Source organism: Gadus morhua, chromosome 22 (genome assembly GCF_902167405.1).
Source record: "Gadus morhua chromosome 22, gadMor3.0, whole genome shotgun sequence".
Taxonomy (NCBI): Eukaryota; Metazoa; Chordata; class Actinopteri; order Gadiformes; family Gadidae; genus Gadus; species Gadus morhua.
Genome location: NC_044069.1, coordinates 260,001 through 280,000, shown reverse-complemented (window position 1 = coordinate 280,000; position 20,000 = coordinate 260,001). Strand labels below are relative to the sequence as shown.

General features: G+C 52.3%; 2 protein-coding genes across 5 annotated transcripts in view; one reads left to right on the top strand and one right to left on the bottom strand.

Moving 5' to 3' along the window:
* The window catches only part of LOC115536002 (proline-rich protein HaeIII subfamily 1-like), a 20,321-nt gene extending 18,564 nt beyond the window's left edge, over positions 1 to 1,757 (top strand). The window contains exon 3 of the mRNA XM_030347659.1: positions 1,438 to 1,757. Coding sequence (XP_030203519.1) covers positions 1,438 to 1,757 — 320 coding nt within the window. The remainder of the gene's footprint in view (positions 1 to 1,437) is intronic.
* Positions 1,758 to 18,329: 16,572 nt separating this feature from the next.
* dbpa (D site albumin promoter binding protein a) overlaps positions 18,330 to 20,000 on the bottom strand; it is a 21,912-nt gene continuing 20,241 nt past the window's right edge. For all 4 annotated transcript variants that reach the window (XM_030347361.1, XM_030347362.1, XM_030347363.1 and 1 more), the window contains exon 5: positions 18,330 to 20,000. This exon is cut by the window's right edge. The gene's annotated coding sequence lies outside the window, so the exon portion shown is untranslated.

Below are 20,000 nucleotides of genomic sequence, written 5' to 3'. Positions count from 1 at the left end.
ACAGGAAGTAGAGTTGACAGGCGGCCATGTTGGATAACCCTGGGCCGCAAATGCCAGAAATAAAATAAAGGTAAAGAGAGCGGCGCACACGCACACACACACACACACACACACACACACACACACACACACACACACAACTGTCTCGCCTCTTAGCCTCACGACTACCAAAATGTCAGCACAATCTGAAAAGCATTTCTTCCATTTAAATGGAATTCACGTCTAGAGAATGTCTGTAGAACATCTGCAGAACGTCTAGAGAACATCTAGAGAACATCTGTCGAACGTCTGTAGAACGCACTGTGGAACTGTCTGCAGAACGTCTAGAGAACGTCTGTAGAACATCTGCAGAATGTCTACAGAACGTCTGTAGAACGTCTGCAGAATGCGCTGTAGAAAGTCTGCAGAACGTCTGCAGAACGTCTAGAGAACGTCTGTAGAACGCGCTGTGGAAAGTGCTGTGGAACGCGCTGTGGAACGCGCTGTGGAACGCGCCGTGGAACGCGCGGTAGAACGCATGTGGAACGCGCGGTGGAACGCGCTGTGGAAGCGTCTCTCCACAGGGTTACAGGGCTGGGACGTGTTGGGGGGAATCCAGACATGATGAATAATCAGACTGGGCTCTATCCGTCTTCCTGAGGCGCTGATGCTGAACTGAGATCCTGCTGACTGAAGAGTCTTTAAATACATCTAAAGACACACAATACACAGGACACACAATACATCTAAAGACACACAACACTTTGAGCCGAGCTACGCACAACAAATGCAGACGGAGTAAAGCCTTTCTAGTATATAATAAATCCGTATCTATATGTATTAATGTCTGCAGCACTGCTGTGAATGGTAACACAGGTTACCATGCGTTACCAACCATGCAAGCACGGGGATTGAACACATCCTGCGACGTTTCTTTGTCCTCCACTCTGTTGTGATGAGGTGAGCCACTGCAGCCGTACAACAGCAACAATATTATAAATACTTGTCCTTCAATTGAACCGTGGTGCGGGCAGGGGGGGGCGTGGTCACAGAAGACGTGGCTTCAAATCGAGGGCGTTGTTGTGAAGAAGACCAACCGATCCTGTACAGGCCTCTGAGCTAATGAAGCCAGCCAATCGGACGCTGTGATTCAAAAGCCAGTAGGGGGGGAGGGAGGGGGGGGGGGCAGAGCCAGGGGTCAGGGGTTATATCAGGAGGGGGGAGGGGGGTTTCTCCACTCCACATCCCCATGGTAGCCACGGCTACATGTCTTTCTCCTCTCCTGGTCTCTCCCCCCCCCCCCATTCCTCCCCTCCCCCCAGTTCTCCCCCCCGGAGGTTTGGTCCCCACTGAGGGCCCCCCCCCCTGAGGGGCTCCCCACTGAGGGGCCCCCCACTGAGAGGGCCCCCCACTGAGGGGCTCCCCATTGAGGGGCTCCCCATTGAGGGGCCCTCTCAGTGGGGGGCCCCCCACTGAGGGGCTCAGTGGGGGGCCCTCTCAGTGGGGAGCCCCTCAGTGGGGAGCTCTCAGTGGGGGGGCTCTCAGTGGGGGGCCCCTCAGTGGGGGGCCCTCTCAGCGGGGAGCCCCTCAGTGGGGGGCCCTCTCAGTGGGGAGCCCCTCAGTGGGGGGCCCCTCAGTGGGGGGCCCTCTCAGTGGGGGGCCCTCTCATTGGGGAGCTCTCATTGGGGGGCCCCTCAGTGGGGGGCCCTCTCAGTGGGGGGCCCCTCAGTGGGGGGCCCTCTCAGCGGGGAGCCCCTCAGTGGGGGGCCCCCCACTGAGAGCTCCCCAGGCAGCGGACCCCCAGACCTTAATGACCTGTCTCTGTACTGTCTAACCCCTACCTGCTCCTTAATGACCCGTCACTGTACTGTCTAACCCCTACCTGCTCCTTAGTGACCTGTCTCTGTACTGTCTAACCCCTACCTGCTCCTTAATGACCCGTCTCTGTACTGTCCAACCCCTACCTGCTCCTTAATGACCCGTCTCTGTACTGTCCAACCCCTACCTGATCCTTAATGACCTGTCTCTGTACTGTCTAACCCCTACCTGCTCCTTAACGACCTGTCTCTGTACTGTCTAGCCCCTACCTGCTCCTTAACGACCTGTCTCTGTACTGTCTAACCCCTACCTGCTCCTTAATGACCTGTCTCTGTACTGTCTAACCCCTACCTGCTCCTTAACGACCTGTCTCTGTACTGTCTAACCCCTACCTGCTCCTTAACGACCTGTCTCTGTACCGTCTAACCCCTACCTGCTCCTTAACGACTTGTCTCTGTACTGTCTAACCCCTACCTGCTCCTTAACGACCCGTCTCTGTACTGTCTAACCCCTACCTGCTCCTTAATTACATTTACATTTAGGGCATTTAGCAGATGCTTTTATCCAAAGCGACTTACAATAAGTACATTTGTCATAAGAAGTGCATCAATATATCGCTGTCGGTACAGAAAGGATGTTCATAGAACCAAGTGCAAGTACCACAATCGCTAGGTTAATCAATTCCCCGTACTACAGACATGATAGCAGCTGCTGCAGTTGCTACACAGTTAAGTGCTACAATACAATACAATACACTACAATACAGTGTACAATGGTGGTCAGAAGAGGAAAGGTGGCTATGCAGAGTCGAGGTGAACTCTGAACAGGTGAGTCTTGAGTCCTTTTCGGAAGATAGTGAGCGACTCTGCAGTCCTGAGAGCGGCAGGGAGCTCGTTCCACCACTGAGGCCCCAAAACCGAGAAAAGTTGTGACTTTGCTGATCGACCTTAATGACCCGTCTCTGTACTGTCTAGCCCCTACCTGCTCCTTAATGACCCGTCTCTGTACTGTCTACCCCTACCTGCTCCTTAATGACCTGTCTCTGTACTGTCTAACCCCTACCTGCTCCTTAATGACCTGTCCCTGTACTGTCTAACCCCTACCTGCTCCTTAACGACCTGTCTCTGTACTGTCTAACCCCTACCTGCTCCTTAACGACCTGTCTCTGTACTGTCTAACCCCTAGCTGCTCCTTAACGACCTGTCACTGTACTGTCTAACCCCTAGCTGCTCCTTAATGACCCGTCTCTGTACTGTCTAACCCCTACCTGCTCCTTAATGACCTGTCTCTGTACTGTCTAACCCCTACCTGCTCCCTAATGACCTGTCTCTGTACTGTCTAACCCCTACCTGCTCCTTAATGACCTGTCTCTGTACTGTCTAACCCCTACCTGCTCCTTAATGACCTGTCTCTGTACTCTCTAACCCCTACCTGCTCCTTAACGACCTGTCTCTGGACTGTCTAACCCCTACCTGCTCCTTAATGACCTGTCTCTGTACTGTCTAACCCCTACCTGCTCCTTAACAACCTGTCTCTGTACTGTCTAACCCCTACCCGCTCCTTAATGACCTGTCTCTGTACTGTCTAACCCCTACCTGCTCCTTAACGACCTGTCTCTGTACTGTCTAACCCCTACCTGCTCCTTAACGACCTGTCTCTGTACTGTCTAACCCCTACCTGCTCCTTAATGACCTGTCTCTGTACTGTCTAACCCCTACCTGCTCCTTAATGACCCGTCTCTGTACTGTCTAACCCCTAGCTGCTCCTTAACGACCTGTCACTGTACTGTCCAACCCCTACCTGCTCCTTAACGACCTGTCTCTGTACTGTCTAACCCCTACCTGCTCCTTAATGACCTGTCTCTGTACTGTCTAACCCCTACCTGCTCCTTAATGACCTGCCTCTGTACTGTGTAACCCCTACCTGCTCCTTAACGACCTGTCTCTGTACTGTCTAACCCCTACCTGCTCCTTAATGACCTGTCTCTGTACTGTCTAACCCCTACCTGCTCCTTAATGACCTGCCTCTGTACTGTCTAACCCCTACCTGCTCCTTAATGACCTGCCTCTGTACTGTCTAACCCTTACCTGGGGCTGGGTGGGGGGGCGGGGCCCAGGAACCATCGGGAACATTAAACACATTCATATCCAGTGGTTTGATGGGCTCTAATAAGACCCATCCTCTTAGAGCGTTGACAGCGACGCGTGGACACGCTGCTTCCTGACTGCTTCTCCAACACGTCCCTGCTCTGCTAAACCAACTGCTAACCCTAACCAACCACTGCAGGGATCGGCTCCTAACTCAACCACAGCAGGTCCCCGTGAGTCTGGCCACGGGACCTCAACGTGTCCATCCGTCCGCCCCGTTCACCCTCCAACGGACAGGAAGTGACATCATTTACATTGTGGGCGTTTATCAGACGCTTTGATCCAAATTCACTTACAATACGTCCACTTGTCGGCAGAAAGAGAATCAACAATATACCTCTGTGGGTACAGCAGGGGTGTTCATAGAACCAAGGGCCCAGCACTCACCATCACTAGGTTAGCCCACTAACGCACTAACCATCACTAGGTTAACCCACTAAAGCACTAACCATCACTAGGTTAACCCACTAAAGCACTAACCATCACTAGGTTAACCCACTAAAGCACTCACCATCACTAGGTTAACCCACTAAAGCACTGACCATCACTAGGTTAGCCCACTAAAGCACTAACCATCACTAGTTTAACCCACTAAAGCACTGACCATCACTAGGTTAGCCCACTAACGCACTAACCATCACTAGGTTAACCCACTAAAGCACTGACCATCACTAGGTTAGCCCACTAAAGCACTAACCATCACTAGGTTAGCCCACTAAAGCACTAGCCATCACTAGGTTAACCCACTAAAGCACTGACCATCACTAGGTTAACCCACTAAAGCACTAACCATCACTAGGTTAACCCACTAAAGCACTCACCATCACTAGGTTAACCCACTAAAGCACTCACCATCACTAGGTTAACCCACTAAAGCACTGACCATCACTAGGTTAGCCCACTAAAGCACTAACCATCACTAGGTTAACCCACTAAAGCACTGACCATCACTAGGTTAACCCACTAAAGCACTCACCATCACTAGGTTGACCCACTAAAGCACTAACCATCACTAGGTTAACCCACTAAAGCACTAACCATCACTAGGTTAACCCACTAAAGCACTGACCATCACTAGGTTAGCCCACTAACGCACTAACCATCACTAGGTTAACCCACTAAAGCACTAACCATCACTAGGTTAGCCAACTAAAGCACTCACCATCACTAGGTTAACCCACTACAGCACTAACCATCACTAGGTTAGCCCACTAAAGCACTCACCATCACTAGGTTAGCCCATTCCCCGTACACAACAGAGACAGCTAGGATAAGATGCTACACCATGCTAGGTACTAGAGATAGCTAGGATAAGATGCTACACCATGCTAAGTACTAGAGACAGCTAAGATAAGATGCTACACCATGCTAAGTACTAGAGATAGCTAGGATAAGATGCTACACCATGCTAGCTACTAGAGATAGCTAGGATAAGATGCCACACCATGCTAGGTACTAGAGATAGCTAGGATAAGATGCTACACCATGCTAGGTACTAGAGATAGCTAGGATAAGATGCTACACCATTCTAGGTACTAGAGATAGCTAGGACAAGATGCTACACCATGCTAAGTGCTAAAGATAGCTAGGATAAGCTGCTACATGATGCTAAGAATTGTCTAGAAGCAGTGTGAGTCCCAGTGTGTGTCTGAACCAGTGTGTGTGGGTACCAGTGTGTCTTTCCCAGTGTGTGTGGGTACCAGTGTGTCTTTCCCAGTGTGTGTCTGAACCAGTGTGTCTTTCCCAGTGTGTGTGGGTACCAGTGTGTGTCTGAACCAGTGTGTCTTTCCCAGTGTGTGGGTACCAGTGAGTGTCACCCTGCGACCGGAGGATGAAGGAGACAGTTCTCGGGATAAAGCAGCAATCTGAGCTCATAAATCTCAGAGTGTGTTTCCTCAGTCTGCCCCCGGAGATAAGAGTGAGAACTACGAGTGCTGCGATGAAGAGCTCGGTGCTCCTCCCTGATGAAGGCCGCGTGCTGGGATCAGGGGGACGCCAGCGGCACGCGTTCTTTAACCACAGATGGGCCCACTGCTCACACCCCCCCCACACATGAACGTCGTTCTCAACCATTCATCACTCATAGATACACTCCGCACAAAGCGTATCTATGATTCTATCGAAAACAAGCATTGGTGAGTGTACTCTCAAATATAGTGGAGTGGTGAACTGGAATAAATTACCTTTGGAAATTAAGAGCATAGACAACCATCATTGTTTCAGAGAAAAGGTCAAATCCTGGCTCATGGTGAATTTAAATCCCTAGTGACGCTAACATGTCGTCCTCCATGTGAGCTGTTGTCTGTTGGTGTTGGTCTATGTATGCACTTCGCACTTTAATACAGAAAGTAAGGGTTAGGGAAGATTCTTTTATGCGTTTAGCCTCTCAGTCTATTTTTTATGATGTTTAAGGTTCTGTTCTATGTGGATGGATGTCCTGTCTTGTAACATTCGGGACCATGATGGAAATAAGTGCTTGCACTTTGTCATGTTTTTCCTTCTATCCCTTGGATATGTCTTTATCCAAAATAAATCTAATCAAATCAGCCTCACAGACACACCCTGAACAGGAAGGGCTTCTCCTACATCCCCATCCCAACCCCAGCTGAGACCCACTGGTCACGGCAGGAGACCCCCGCTGACGGCAGGAGACCCCCGTCCCCCAGGGCCTTCGGGGGGATCAGAGACGGCGAACAGTGCCGGCGGATCTCTCCCGGGCCGTTCATCCATTAGATCATGAATCACCGTACATCACACGGGGGGGGGGGGGGGGGGGGCCTGGAGCTGGATGAGGCAATGGGGCCCAAACGAGTGCAAATACGAACGAGGAACTGAAGAGAGGGGGGGAAATATCAGCGCATGCACTCACACAGTCACACAGCAAGAACTGGTCCCCTGCTGATCAGAGTGAGAGGGTTAGAGAGTGAGAGGGTGAGAGGGTGAGAGAGAGAGGGTGAGAGAATGAGAGGGTGAGAGGGTGAGAGAGAGAGGGTGAGAGAATGAGAGGGTGAGAGGGCGAGAGAGGGTGAGAGGGTGAGAGAGGGTGAGAGGGTGAGAGGGAGAGAGAATGAGGAATGAGAGGGTGAGAGAGAGAGAGAGGGAGAGGGTGAGAGAATGAGAGGGTGAGAGAGAGAGAGAGAGAGAGAGAGGGTGAGAGGGTGAGAGAGAGAGAGGGAGAGAGAGGGTGAGAGAATGAGAGGGTGAGAGGGTGAGAGAGAGGGTGAGAGGGTGAGAGAGAGAGAGAGAGAGAGAGAGAGGGTGAGAAGTTGAGAGGGTGAGAGGGAGTGCACGGGCACATGAGGAGGAAGAGGACATAGCATTCTCCATTGATTATCAATTAGCAGCTATCTGCTAGCCACTGGAGAGAGCTAACGAAGCCCCCCGCAGCCCTAGCCGATGCCCGAGAGAGGGGGAGGTAAGGGGTGAGAGGGGGAGAGAGCATGGCTGGGGGAGAGGGGGAGGTAAGGGGGGAGAGGGGGAGAGGTGAATGAATCCATCGACGGGGCTCAGATCAGATCTACACCCCCCCTGGGGTCACACAACCCCCCTGGGGTCGCACAACCCCCCTGGGGTCATACAACCCGCCTGGGGTCACACAACCCCCCTGGGGTCGCACAACCCCCCTGGGGTCGCACAACCCCCCTGGGGTCATACAACCCGCCTGGGGTCATACAACCCGCCTGGGGTCACACAACCCCCCTGGGGTCGCACAACCCGCCTGGGTTCGCACAACCCCCCTGGGGTCGCACAACCCCCCTGGGGTCGCACAACCCGCCTGGGGTCATACAACCCGCCTGGGGTCACACAACCCCCCTGGGGTCGTACAACCCCCCTGGGGTCATACAACCCGCCTGGGGTCACACAACCCCCCTGGGGTCACACAACCAACCTGTGGTCACACAACCCACCTGTGGTCACACAACCCCCCTGGGGTCATAAAACCAGCTCCGTCCGAACCCAAACCCCTCACAGGGACCCTAACCACCATGCTAATGCTACATGCTAATGATAACTACCGCACTAACTAATCTTAGTTAAGGGTTAATGAACACCGCCTTATACTAGAGGACCTGTAGACTCTACAGAGGGGGGTTCCCCAGGCAGGGGGGGGGGGGTCCCCACGCTTTAGAGTTCAGGAAGCTCCCCCCCCCCCTCTCTGTTCTCGGGCCAGGCGGTTGCTAAGCTACAGGTTCATCAGAGAGAGGAGTGCTGGAGGAGGGGGAGGGGGAGGGGGAGAAGGCTCCTCCCCCTCCCCCTGCTCCTCCCCCACGTGACACCCCCGGGGGACCCGATCATGTGACCCCACAGGGCCCCACACACACACACACACACACACACACACACACACACACACACACACACACACACACACACACACACACACACACACACACACACACACACACACACACACACACACAAAGTAACGACCATCAGTCTCTGATGACACCTCAGCTCATTACTGCTCTCACATGAGCTACATGCTACACAGCAGGGCAGCATGCTAACAACATAAGACATGCGTTACCTGGCAACAACACATGAGCTACATGCTACACAGCAGGGCAGCATGCTAACAACATGAGACATGCGTTACCTGGCAACAACACATGAGCTACATGCTACATAGCAGGGCAGCATGCTAACAACATGAGACACGCGTTACCTGGCAACAACACATGAGCTACATGCTACACAGCAGGGCAGCATGCTAACAACATGAGACATGCGTTACCTGGCAACAACACATGAGCTACATGCTAAACAGCAGGGCAGCATGCTAACAACATGAGACATGCGTTACCTGGCAACAACACATGAGCTACATGCTACACACCAGGGCAGCATGCTAACAACATGAGACATGCGTTACCTGGCAACAACACATGAGCTACATGCTACACAGCAGGGCAGCATGCTAACAACATGAGACATGCGTTACCTGGCAACAACACATGAGCTACATGCTACACAGCAGGGCAGCATGCTAACAACATGAGACATGCGTTACCTGGCAACAACACATGAGCTACATGCTACACACCAGGGCAGCATGCTAACAACATGAGACACGCGTTACCTGGCAACAACACATGAGCTACATGCTACATAGCAGGGCAGCATGCTAACAACATGAGACATGCGTTACCTGGCAACAACACATGAGCTACATGCTACACACCAGGGCAGCATGCTAACAACATGAGACATGCGTTACCTGGCAACAACACATGAGCTACATGCTACACAGCAGGGCAGCATGCTAACAACATGAGACACGCGTTACCTGGCAACAACACATGAGCTACATGCTACACACCAGGGCAGCATGCTAACAACATGAGACACGCGTTACCTGGCAACAACACATGAGCTACATGCTACACACCAGGGCAGCATGCTAACAACATGAGACACGCGTTACCTGGCAACAACACATGAGCTACATGCTACACAGCAGGGCAGCATGCTAACAACATGAGACACGCGTTACCTGGCAACAACACATGAGCTACATGCTACACAGCAGGGCAGCATGCTAACAACATGAGACACGCGTTACCTGGCAACAACACATGAGCTACATGCTACACACCAGGGCAGCATGCTAACAACATGAGACACGCGTTACCTGGCAACAACACATGAGCTACATGCTACACACCAGGGCAGCATGCTAACAACATGAGACACGCGTTACCTGGCAACAACACATGAGCTACATGCTACACAGCAGGGCAGCATGCTAACAACATGAGACATACGTTACCTGGCAACAACACATGAGCTACATGCTACACAGCAGGGCAGCATGCTAACAACATGAGGCACGCGTTACCTGGCAACAACACATGAGCTACATGCTACACACCAGGGCAGTATGCTAACAACATGAGACACGCGTTACCTGGCAACAACACATGAGCTACATGCTACACAGCAGGGCAGCATGCTAACAACATGAGACACGCGTTACCTGGCAACAACACATGAGCTACATGCTACACACCAGGGCAGCATGCTAAAAAACATGAGACACGTGTTACCTGGCAACAGCACATGAGCTACATGCTACGCAGCAGGGCAGCATGCTAACAACATGAGACACGCGTGACCTGGCTACAACACATGAGCTACATGTTGTTTTAAATAAAGTTGGATCGCGCGGGGGGGGCGGCGGCGAGGTCGTCCGGGTCACTGAACAGCTGGGCTGCGTTGCCGTGACTACGGACAAGCCACCGCTTACCTCCTCGAGTTCAATTAGGCCGTCCAATCGGAGTGGCCCTGGGGCGTAACCATGGCGATGCAAGAGGACAGGAGACGAGCTGTCAGACAGACGCCTTAAAAACTGATTAGGGTCACGAATAGGGAGGCGGGGTCCCGGGTTATTATGGGCTGTGGACAGCCATCAGAGAGAGCATCACAGTCAATCCAGGCTTTACCCTTTGACCCCCGGACACACACACACACACACACACACACACACACACACACACACACACACACACACACACACACACACACACACACACACACACACACACACACACACACACACACACACACACACACACACACACACTTAATTAACTCTGGCACCTCTCACTGGCCCTGCAGCCTCAACCAGTCTCCACATTTAGACCTGACATGAGGAGGAGGAGGAAGAGGAAGAGGAAGAGGAGGAGGAAGAGCAGAGGGAGGAGGAGGAGGAGGAGGAGGAGGAGGAGGAGCTGGAGGAGGAGGAGGAGCAGCTGGAGGAGGAGGAGGAGGAGGAGGAGCAGCTGGAGGAGGAGGAGGAGGAGGAGGAGGAGTCAGGCGTTCTAGATGTGTCTAAGGCTCCAACCAGGCCTTCAAACTGCCACACCCCGCCCCATCTGCCCAGGACCAATCACAGAGCACGGCCCGGTCACATGACTGCTCCTGAAGTCCCCAGCCCATGACGGCGGGGCGGACACACTTGGGCCCGGGTCACTTCCTGCCCCGCGGGCGCCCTCATTAATCACGATTAAGTTCCTGTTGGACGACGCCACCGCCGCGGGGAACACACACCTGGACATCCCCCCCCCACCCCCCCCCCCCCCCGTCCTCCCCACCCCTCCCCTCCAGGGTCAGCAGAGGAGGGGAAACCGAGCGAAAAGGAGTAATTAAAGATGGCGTCCGCTGGTCCGGACCGGGCCGGTACGGGAGGTGGTCTGGGGGGGGGGGGGGGGGGGGGGGGTGGAGGAGGTCCGGGGGGGGGGTGGAGGAGGTCTTGGGGGGGGGGTGGAGGAGGTCTGGGGGGGGGATGGAGGAGGTCTGGGGGGGGGTGGAGGTCTGGGGGGGGGTGGAGGAGGTCTGGGGGGGGGTGGAGGTCGTCTGGGGGGGGGTGGAGGAGGTCTGGGGGGGGGTGGAGGAGGTTCTGGGGGGGGGTGGAGGAGGTCTGGGGGGGGGATGGAGGAGGTCTGGGGGGGGTGGAGGAGGTCTGGGGGGGGGGTGGAGGAGGTCTGGGGGGGGGTGGAGGAGGTCTGGGGGGGGGGGAGGAGGTCTGGGGGGGGGGATGGAGGAGGTCTGGGGGGGGGGGGTGGAGGAGGTCTGGGGGGGGGATGGAGGAGGTCTGGGGGGGGGATGGAGGAGGTCTGGGGGGGGTGGAGGAGGTCTGGGGGGGGGGTGGAGGAGGTCTGGGGGGGGGGTGGAGGAGGTCTGGGGGGGGTGGAGGAGGTCTGGGGGGGTGGAGGAGGTCTGGGGGGGGTGGAGGAGGTCTGGGGGGGGGATGGAGGAGGTCTGGGGGGGGGGATGGAGGAGGTCTGGGGGGGGGGGGTGGAGGAGGTCTGGGGGGGGGGATGGAGGAGGTCTGGGGGGGGGATGGAGGAGGTCTAGGGGGGGGGTGGATGAGGTCTGGGGGGGTGGAGGAGGTCTGGGGGGGGGGGTGGAGGAGGTCTGGGGGGGGGGGGTGGAGGAGGTCTGGGGGGGGGTGGAGGTCTGGGGGGTGGAGGAGGTCTGGGGGGGGGGAGGTCTGGGGGCTTTGATTAAACTCACCCGCACTGCGTAATAATTCAGCATTACTGCTCGGAGCCACGCCGAGGGAAGCCTTCCACTCCTCTAAATAATGGATGCCATTTTGGTGAAAGAAACCAGTTTGGGTCGATGTGTGTATTGTTTCTGGACGAGAGCGAGAGAGAGAGAGAGAGAGACTATATCCAGGACCGCTTTAACACACACGGGGCTGTGTTTTCTGAGGAAGCCTTGGTCTTGGTGTGGTCATGCTTTGCTCAAGGACAATGGTAACCTAGTAACACAAGCCGCTGCCTTTTGACTTCACTGGGGATAAAGAATCGAGCGGACAGAATGACGGACAGAATAGAATCAACTAAAGTAGTGGAAAATCTGAGGGATACGTACATTTATATTGAGGGTGTTTATCAGAAGCTTTTATCCAGAGCCACTTACAATAAGTACATCGGTCAGAAGAAAGAGATACAACAATATATCTCTGTGGGTTTATAGAACCAAGTGCCAAGCACTGACCATCACTAGGTTAACCCATTCCCCGTATACTACAGAGACAGCTAGGGTAAGACGCTACACCATGCAGACTAATGCTCCTACTACAAACTACATGACTCATGTCTGTAGTTTGTAGGGTGCCGGCTACAAACACCATGAACTATTATCCAGTTATTAAGTGCAAAAAGGCCAACAAAGGGATTAGAGTCTAAACTCTCTGAATAACCCCCTTAGAGAATAAGGAGGAGAGAGGAGAGGGGAGGAGAGAGGAGGGGAGGGAGGAGAGGAGAGGAGAGGAGAGGAGGGGAGGGAGGAGGAGAGAGAGGAGATGAGGAGGGGAGGGAGGAGGAGAGAGAGTAGATGAGGAGGGGAGGGAGGATTAGAGGAAGTTAGGAACAATAATAACATTTGATGGGTGTCCTGGATTCCGGCCAAGCAGTGTTCTCATCAGGTAATTAATCTCTGATTGATTCCCTTATTGATCGCTGCTCGGACAAGTGCTGCACAGGTCTTCAAACTGCCTGTCTGTCTGTCTGTCTGTCTCTCTTATCGTCTGTAAATATCGGTCCGTCTGTCCGTCTCTCCTCGTCCCTGTCTATCGGACTCTCAGTCTGTCCTAATCTAATTATTGTCTGTCTGTCTGTCAGAGGGGAGGAATTAGGGCTGCACGATATGGGCAAAATATGATATCCCGATATTTTTTGGCTGAATGGCGATATACGATATATATCTCGATATTTTCTATAGAGTGGGTTAGATGTTTTTTTTTGTAAGTCAAAAGCCACATCTGAGATGTTGCAAGCACTTTTATCAAAACATAGGTCAGTATGACTGCAACATATGATTTTGTATCGTTATTTTCAACAGAATTGAATGAACATATTAAAAAAAAGGGACGTTTTTCACCTTCTTCACAAAATAATCACCTATGCAAAACAATATAAAGCTGTAGGTTACACACATTAGCTACTACGGTGAGGGTTTCAGTGCGCCGTAACTTTAATCCCCCGCTCCCTCCCTTCTCCGTTCCATTTGGGAACATGTTTGGTTGCATTTAGCTTGTTTCGTGTATTTTAATTAATTAATTAAGACCGTCACCAGAGGGCGCCCCCAACACATTTGCCGAGCGCCGGCCCTGGTTTCGGGGCAGAAGAAACTGTCGCGGCCGGTGATGCAGCAGCACAGCCACGGAGTTTTACGCGTTCCTCATACTGCACTTTGTGCCGCTGCTGTAAATGGTGGAACAGATTTGTCGTGCTTCCACTTTTAGTCGCAACGGTTTTGCTACACTCTCTACAGATGACCTGCAGCTGCTGCTCATCTGTTTTTTTTTAAACCCGAACTATTTCCACATTATGGAGCCGTTGTTTCTCCTCTTTGAAACAATTTCGTCTCCCGCCGCCGTCTCGTTTTCTTTACGGGTATCATCCATGCTTGTTGTGTTGTGAGGGGGCGGCGGGGGCGGGAATGAGGCGTCTTTGCACACGGCACGTTCGGAAAGACAGAGTGGGAGGGGTCTCGCTCACAGTCTCCAAGGCAAGCGCTGTAGACGCTTGAGGGGGAAACGGACCATTTTAACGCATATCGATATAAACGATATTGTCAAAACTTGTATCCCCTTGGAAATTATATCGATATATCGTACATAGCCGATATATCCTGCAGCCATAGGAGGAATGTGAATTACTGTGATGTCATAACGTAGGAGTCTGAATGACACACACACACACACACACACACACACACACACACACACACACACACACACACACACACACACACACACACACACACACACACACACACACACACACACACACACACACACACACACACACACACACACACACACACACGATAAGAGCCTGGGACAGGAGGCCGGCGGCTAGTTCTAATGGCTAGCAGGCTAAACGCCAGCATGGCCGGAGACGTGTGGAGGAGGAGGGAGTGGAGGGAGGGGAGGGAGGGGAGGGAGGGGAGGGAGGGGATCAGAGCTAGCATCCACAGACCTGCTCACACTTAGTGACTCACCTCACTCACTCACTCATCCCACTCACCCCCACCCCACTCACCCCACTCACCCCTTCACCTGACTCACTCACTCCTCCACCCCACTCACCCCTTCACCTCACTCACCCCTTCCCCTAACTCACTCCTTCACCTCACTCACTAACTCCTCCACCACACTCACCCCCCACCCCACTCACCCCCACCCCACTCACCCCTTCACCTCACTCACCCCTTCACCTCAGTCACTCACACCTTCACCCCACTCACCCCCACCCCACTCACCCCCAACCCACTCACCCCTTCACCTCACACCTTCACCCCACTCACCCCCACCCCACTCACCCCTTCACCTCACTCACTCACCCCTTCACCCCACCCCACTCACCCCTTCACCTGACTCACTCACCCCTTCACCTGACTCACTCACCCCTTCACCTGACTCACTCACTCCTTCACCCCACTCACCCCTTCACCCCCACCCCACTCACCCCTTCACCTGACTCACTCACCCCTTCACCTGACTCACTCACTCCTTCACCCCACTCACCCCCACCCCACTCACCCCTTCACCTCACTCACTCACCCCTTCACCCCACTCACCCCTTCACCCCACCCCACTCACCCCTTCACCTCACTCACTCACCCCTTCACCTGACTCACTCACCCCTTCACCTGACTCACTCACTCCTTCACCCCACTCACCCCTTCACCCCCACCCCACTCACCCCTTCACCTGACTCACTCACCCCTTCACCTGACTCACTCACTCCTTCACCCCACTCACCCCCACCCCACTCACCCCTTCACCTCACTCACTCACCCCTTCACCTCACTCACTCACCCCTTCACCTCACTCACTCACCCCTTCACCTCACTCACTCACCCCTTCACCTCAGTCACTCACCCCTTCACCTCACTCACCCCTTCACCCCACTCACCCCACTCACCCCCACCCCACTCACCCCTTCACCCCGCTCACCCCTTCACCCCCACCCCACTCACCCCTTCACCCCCACCCCTTCACCCCTTCACCTGACTCACTCACCCCTTCACCTGACTCACTCACCCCTTCACCTCACTCACTCACCCCTTCACCTCACTCACTCACCCCTTAACCTCACTCACCCCTTCACCTCACTCACTCACCCCTTCACCTGACTCACTCACCCCTTCACCTCACTCACCCCTTCACCTGACTCACTCACCCCTTCACCCCTTCACCCCCACCCCACTCACCCCTTCACCTCACTCACTCACTCCTTCACCCCGCTCACCCCTTCACCCCCACCCCACTCACCCCTTCACCTGACTCACTCACCCCTTCACCTGACTCACTCACCCCTTCACCTCACTCACCCCTTCACCCCACTCACCCCACTCACCCATCCCTTAGCCCCACTCACCCCTTCATCTCACTCACACAGTAATGGTTGAACTGTGCCGGCAGCCAGGTGGTTTTTAATAAATGATTGACAGCTCTAATATCACGTCAATTACCGACCGAGCTCTGCTGCCATTTATCACCATAGCAACGGGTGTTCGAGCAGCCAATCAGGATCTCAGCATGGCCTGTGACCTGTCTCTCCGCCACCAGTAATCACAGCTCTCCCTCTACAGACAGAAAGACGGACAGACCTCCCTAGCTCTGGTTTGACAGGCGAGTCTGGCTGGTAAAAGAAATGACAGTGACAGGTCCGTCCGTCTGTCCCCAGAGCAGACGGGAGCTCAACGTACCCACCAGTAAGATCACAACACTACTCCACAGAACCCTTAGGACCAGGGAGAACCCTGAGGACCACGGAGAACCCTGAGGACCAGGGAGAACCCTGAGGACCACGGAGAACCCTGAGGACCAGGGAGAACCCTGAGGACCACGGAGAACCCTGAAGAGGCCTCATGGTCGGCTCCTGATGGACTCCCATCAGGAGCCGCGCGGCCGATGGACGGCCTCTCGGCTCCTTCCCCGCCGCAGGCCTGAGGTGGAGGCGAAACTACAGTAAGATTGGAGCGATTGGACGGTGCGTGACTGGGCAGCTGCATGCTTCTCAACCGTCGTCCCCCCCGATCAGCCTCATGCTAATCTATAATCATAACACGCCCAACATGTACTCATAACTGCAGATATCAAGCCTTAATAAAATACAGTGACGGATATAAGCATTTTATGGTCTATAATCTACAGGTTTACTGGAAAGCATATGTCATCACTTTGACCGTTTACACTGCCTGACACACACAACGACCGGGACATTCACCAAGGCTACGCGGTCCCCTTGAACCTGCATTGATGCCGGACATGTGTCCAGTCACGCCCACACCATGTGATACGTGTCCACAGGGGGGCGCCATGGCAACAAGACTTTTCATGGCTCCCCGCGCTCAGAACGCAGAGTCTGCAGAACAGAGACATCAGGCGTCTCGTTAAATTACTCACTCGTTGTGCATAACCGTTTTTTTTTTTACTAATTAAAAAGGTCTGAACCGAAACACTGCTCACTTGGAGCGACGCACGCCTCGGGTAATCACACACACCCAATTAGTCTGTGTGTGTGTGTGTGTGTGTGTGTGTGTGTGTGTGTGTGTGTGTGTGTGTGTGTGTGTGTGTGTGTGTGTGTGTGTGTGTGGGTGTTTTCTCTCCAAGAAAATCCCGGAGAGTTGAATATCAGGACAAAACGACTTATTATATGGCGTCCTTTCAAGAACATCTCTTGTTCGTGCAGAACTCTTCTGCAGATACTGAATTACCTCTGAACACACACCGGATGAGTTCATTTAACACACACGTCATCACGGACACGTCAACCAACCCTTTGTCCCACACGGTACAAATCCTCACCATCAATCACCAACTAATGGGAGACACTGACGGAAAAGGCGGAAGCACGTTTGTTCGGACGTCACACACAACCCCACACACTCTTCAAAACACTCATTAAAAGCAGCGAGGATGCAGTCACGTGTTCCTACCTTTACCTTTAAGGGACTCGACCAGGTGTCGAAGGGACTCGACCAGTACTCCACCCGTCAGGCTCCTCAGCGTGTAGGTCGGTCCCTCATTCCGCAGATTGTGAGGTCCCCCACTAAGGGGCTGGCCACCTGTTGGTTCATTAACTGATTTTTATGAGACCTGCCCGTCACTCAAACTTAATGTATCTTTCCCGGAGAAGTTACTGATCACGGTGATCAAACGCTGACTTCAACACGCGTTTGTTGAATGGAACACACGCCGTTGTTAGTGACGTCACGTCTGACCATTAAACACACGCCCCTGACGTTCTGCTGCTAATTAATGGAGTAATGTCTTGTGAAGTTGAAGAACAGTGAAGTTCTTTCTTTCCGCCGCCAGATGGTAGTGTCCTGACTCTAGGGGCGGCACACATGCACACACGCGCACACACACACACACACACACACACACACACACACACACACACACACACACACACACACACACACACACACACGAGCCTCATAAGATAAGTATTAGCTTGTCTCGTGTAAAACCACACACTGATAAACCAACCACAGTCTAGCGTGTGTGCGTGTGTGCGTGTGTGTGTTAAAGGACTTATCAAGGTGGTCTATTACGAAAAGCTCTATGTAACTTCTTTGTCTTCAAACAGTAAATAAATGCAGGGTTGTTCCAGGGGAATAGGCTATAATACATCCCTGTGTTACTGGAAGATGCTTTGGAGTAAAGCGACCACCTATTATGAACCAGATGTTTACTGCTCTAAAGCCTTGTTCTTAAGCCTCATCAAGCAGATCAAGGCCCTGGTTAACAAAGTGGAGCAATCCATGTAGTAACAACAGTCACGGTGTCGGTGCGCCCTCACGGCAGTGCCTTGCTCAGTGGAGGAAGGTTGTTCTGACAGGAAGACATCACAAGTCTCAGCCAATAAGAAGAAGCTTTTATTGGTGTTTTTTTTGGTGGGGGGAAAGCTGAACCACATATCCCATCATCCCTGTGGGCAGGAGACAATACTGGTGAGGAACAGGGGGAGTGATGCGCTCTTGGGACTTGTAGTTCCTAACAGTCACAAGGAGAAGCTAGCCGAGAATCCACAAACCAACACGATTGTGTACATTATTGTTTTCAGCATTATTGTTTGTTAATGTTATTGTTATTCATAATGACGTATTACCCGCAATGCCGTTTATCGTACAGTATGAAAACCATAACTTCCACGATTTTGTATTGGCCGAGTTGTAGCACGAGTTACAAGAGGTAACATTAAAAAGTTTTCTTCGAAAAGGTTTCTGAAATGTCCGCAGAAAATTCCTGTTTTTCAGAAGAAAAGAAAGAGAGACTTCAAAAATGGCTTCCTAAATCCATCGACTTGACGTCACAACGCTCTGGCAGTTTCTGTTACAGGTTCAAAAAGTCTGTGTGATGGAAAGAATTCTCCCCCAAGAAACATAAGGAAAAAAACTACAACCCCCATAATTCATTTGGGGCGTACAGTATCTGTGGATGGTATCGCCAGTGAACAGGCTGCTGGGAAATGGAGTTGTTCTGGGGTATAAATAGAGGAATCAAAACCAAAACTGTCTGTGAAGAAAATACTAAAAGAAGGAGTTTCAGAATATCAATATTATCAACAACAGCAATAATAATAATAATACTAGCAACTGTACTTGCAGACAACATAACAATAACTTATTTTCAAGAACATTTAGTCATTTTAATCAGATTGGACCTGGTTCGGCCCTGCGGTCGGCATCCAGAACTACGATAAAACATAAACCAATAAATAAACCAAAGAAAGAAAGGAAAGAGAAGTCGAGCCACAACGTGAGTGATCAATGCATGGGTTTTTTGCACGTTTGTATTTTAATGTATATCAGATCCACACCTGAGATTAAAACAGGACAGATCTGTCATTTTCTACACTGAAATATTCAAATTATATATATTTTTTTACAGCTATAGTCACATAATTCAAGCATATATCATATCAACATGTATATTTATATATCTAGTGAGAGAATAGTTTTAATAGTAAGGTTGTATAGTACAGTAGCGTTGTTGGGAGGTATGACGCGGTTCACGGGAACAACCCAGACGGACGTTAAGAAAAACACAACTAAGAGTTCAGGCAGTTTAGTATGTGTGTGTGTGTGTGTACAAGTGTGCATGTGGGAATGTCTTTGCGCATGTTATTTCCGGGAGTTGTGTGTGTGTGTGCGTGTGTGTGTGTAGGTGTGTATGTGTGCAGGTTTGTGTATTTGTGTGTGTAGGTTTGTGTATTTGGTTAGTTGTGTGTGCAGTTGTTTGTTTGCAGGTATGTTTATTTGTGTAGGTGTGTGTGTGTGGTTGTGTGTGTGTGTGTGTATGTGTATGGGTTTTTGTGTGTGTGTGTATGTGTGTGCGGTTCATGTCTTTATAACATCATTCTTTCATACACAAAGAGGGGTTGAGTGTTAGGAGCAGGTAGGATATTAGCGTGTGTGCATGTGAGAGTTTGCACGTGAGAGTGTGCACGTGAGAGTGTGCACGTGAGACAAGAGCACCAAATCTGGTCTGTACACATCTCTTCAGATCCAGCAGTCTCCCTCTCC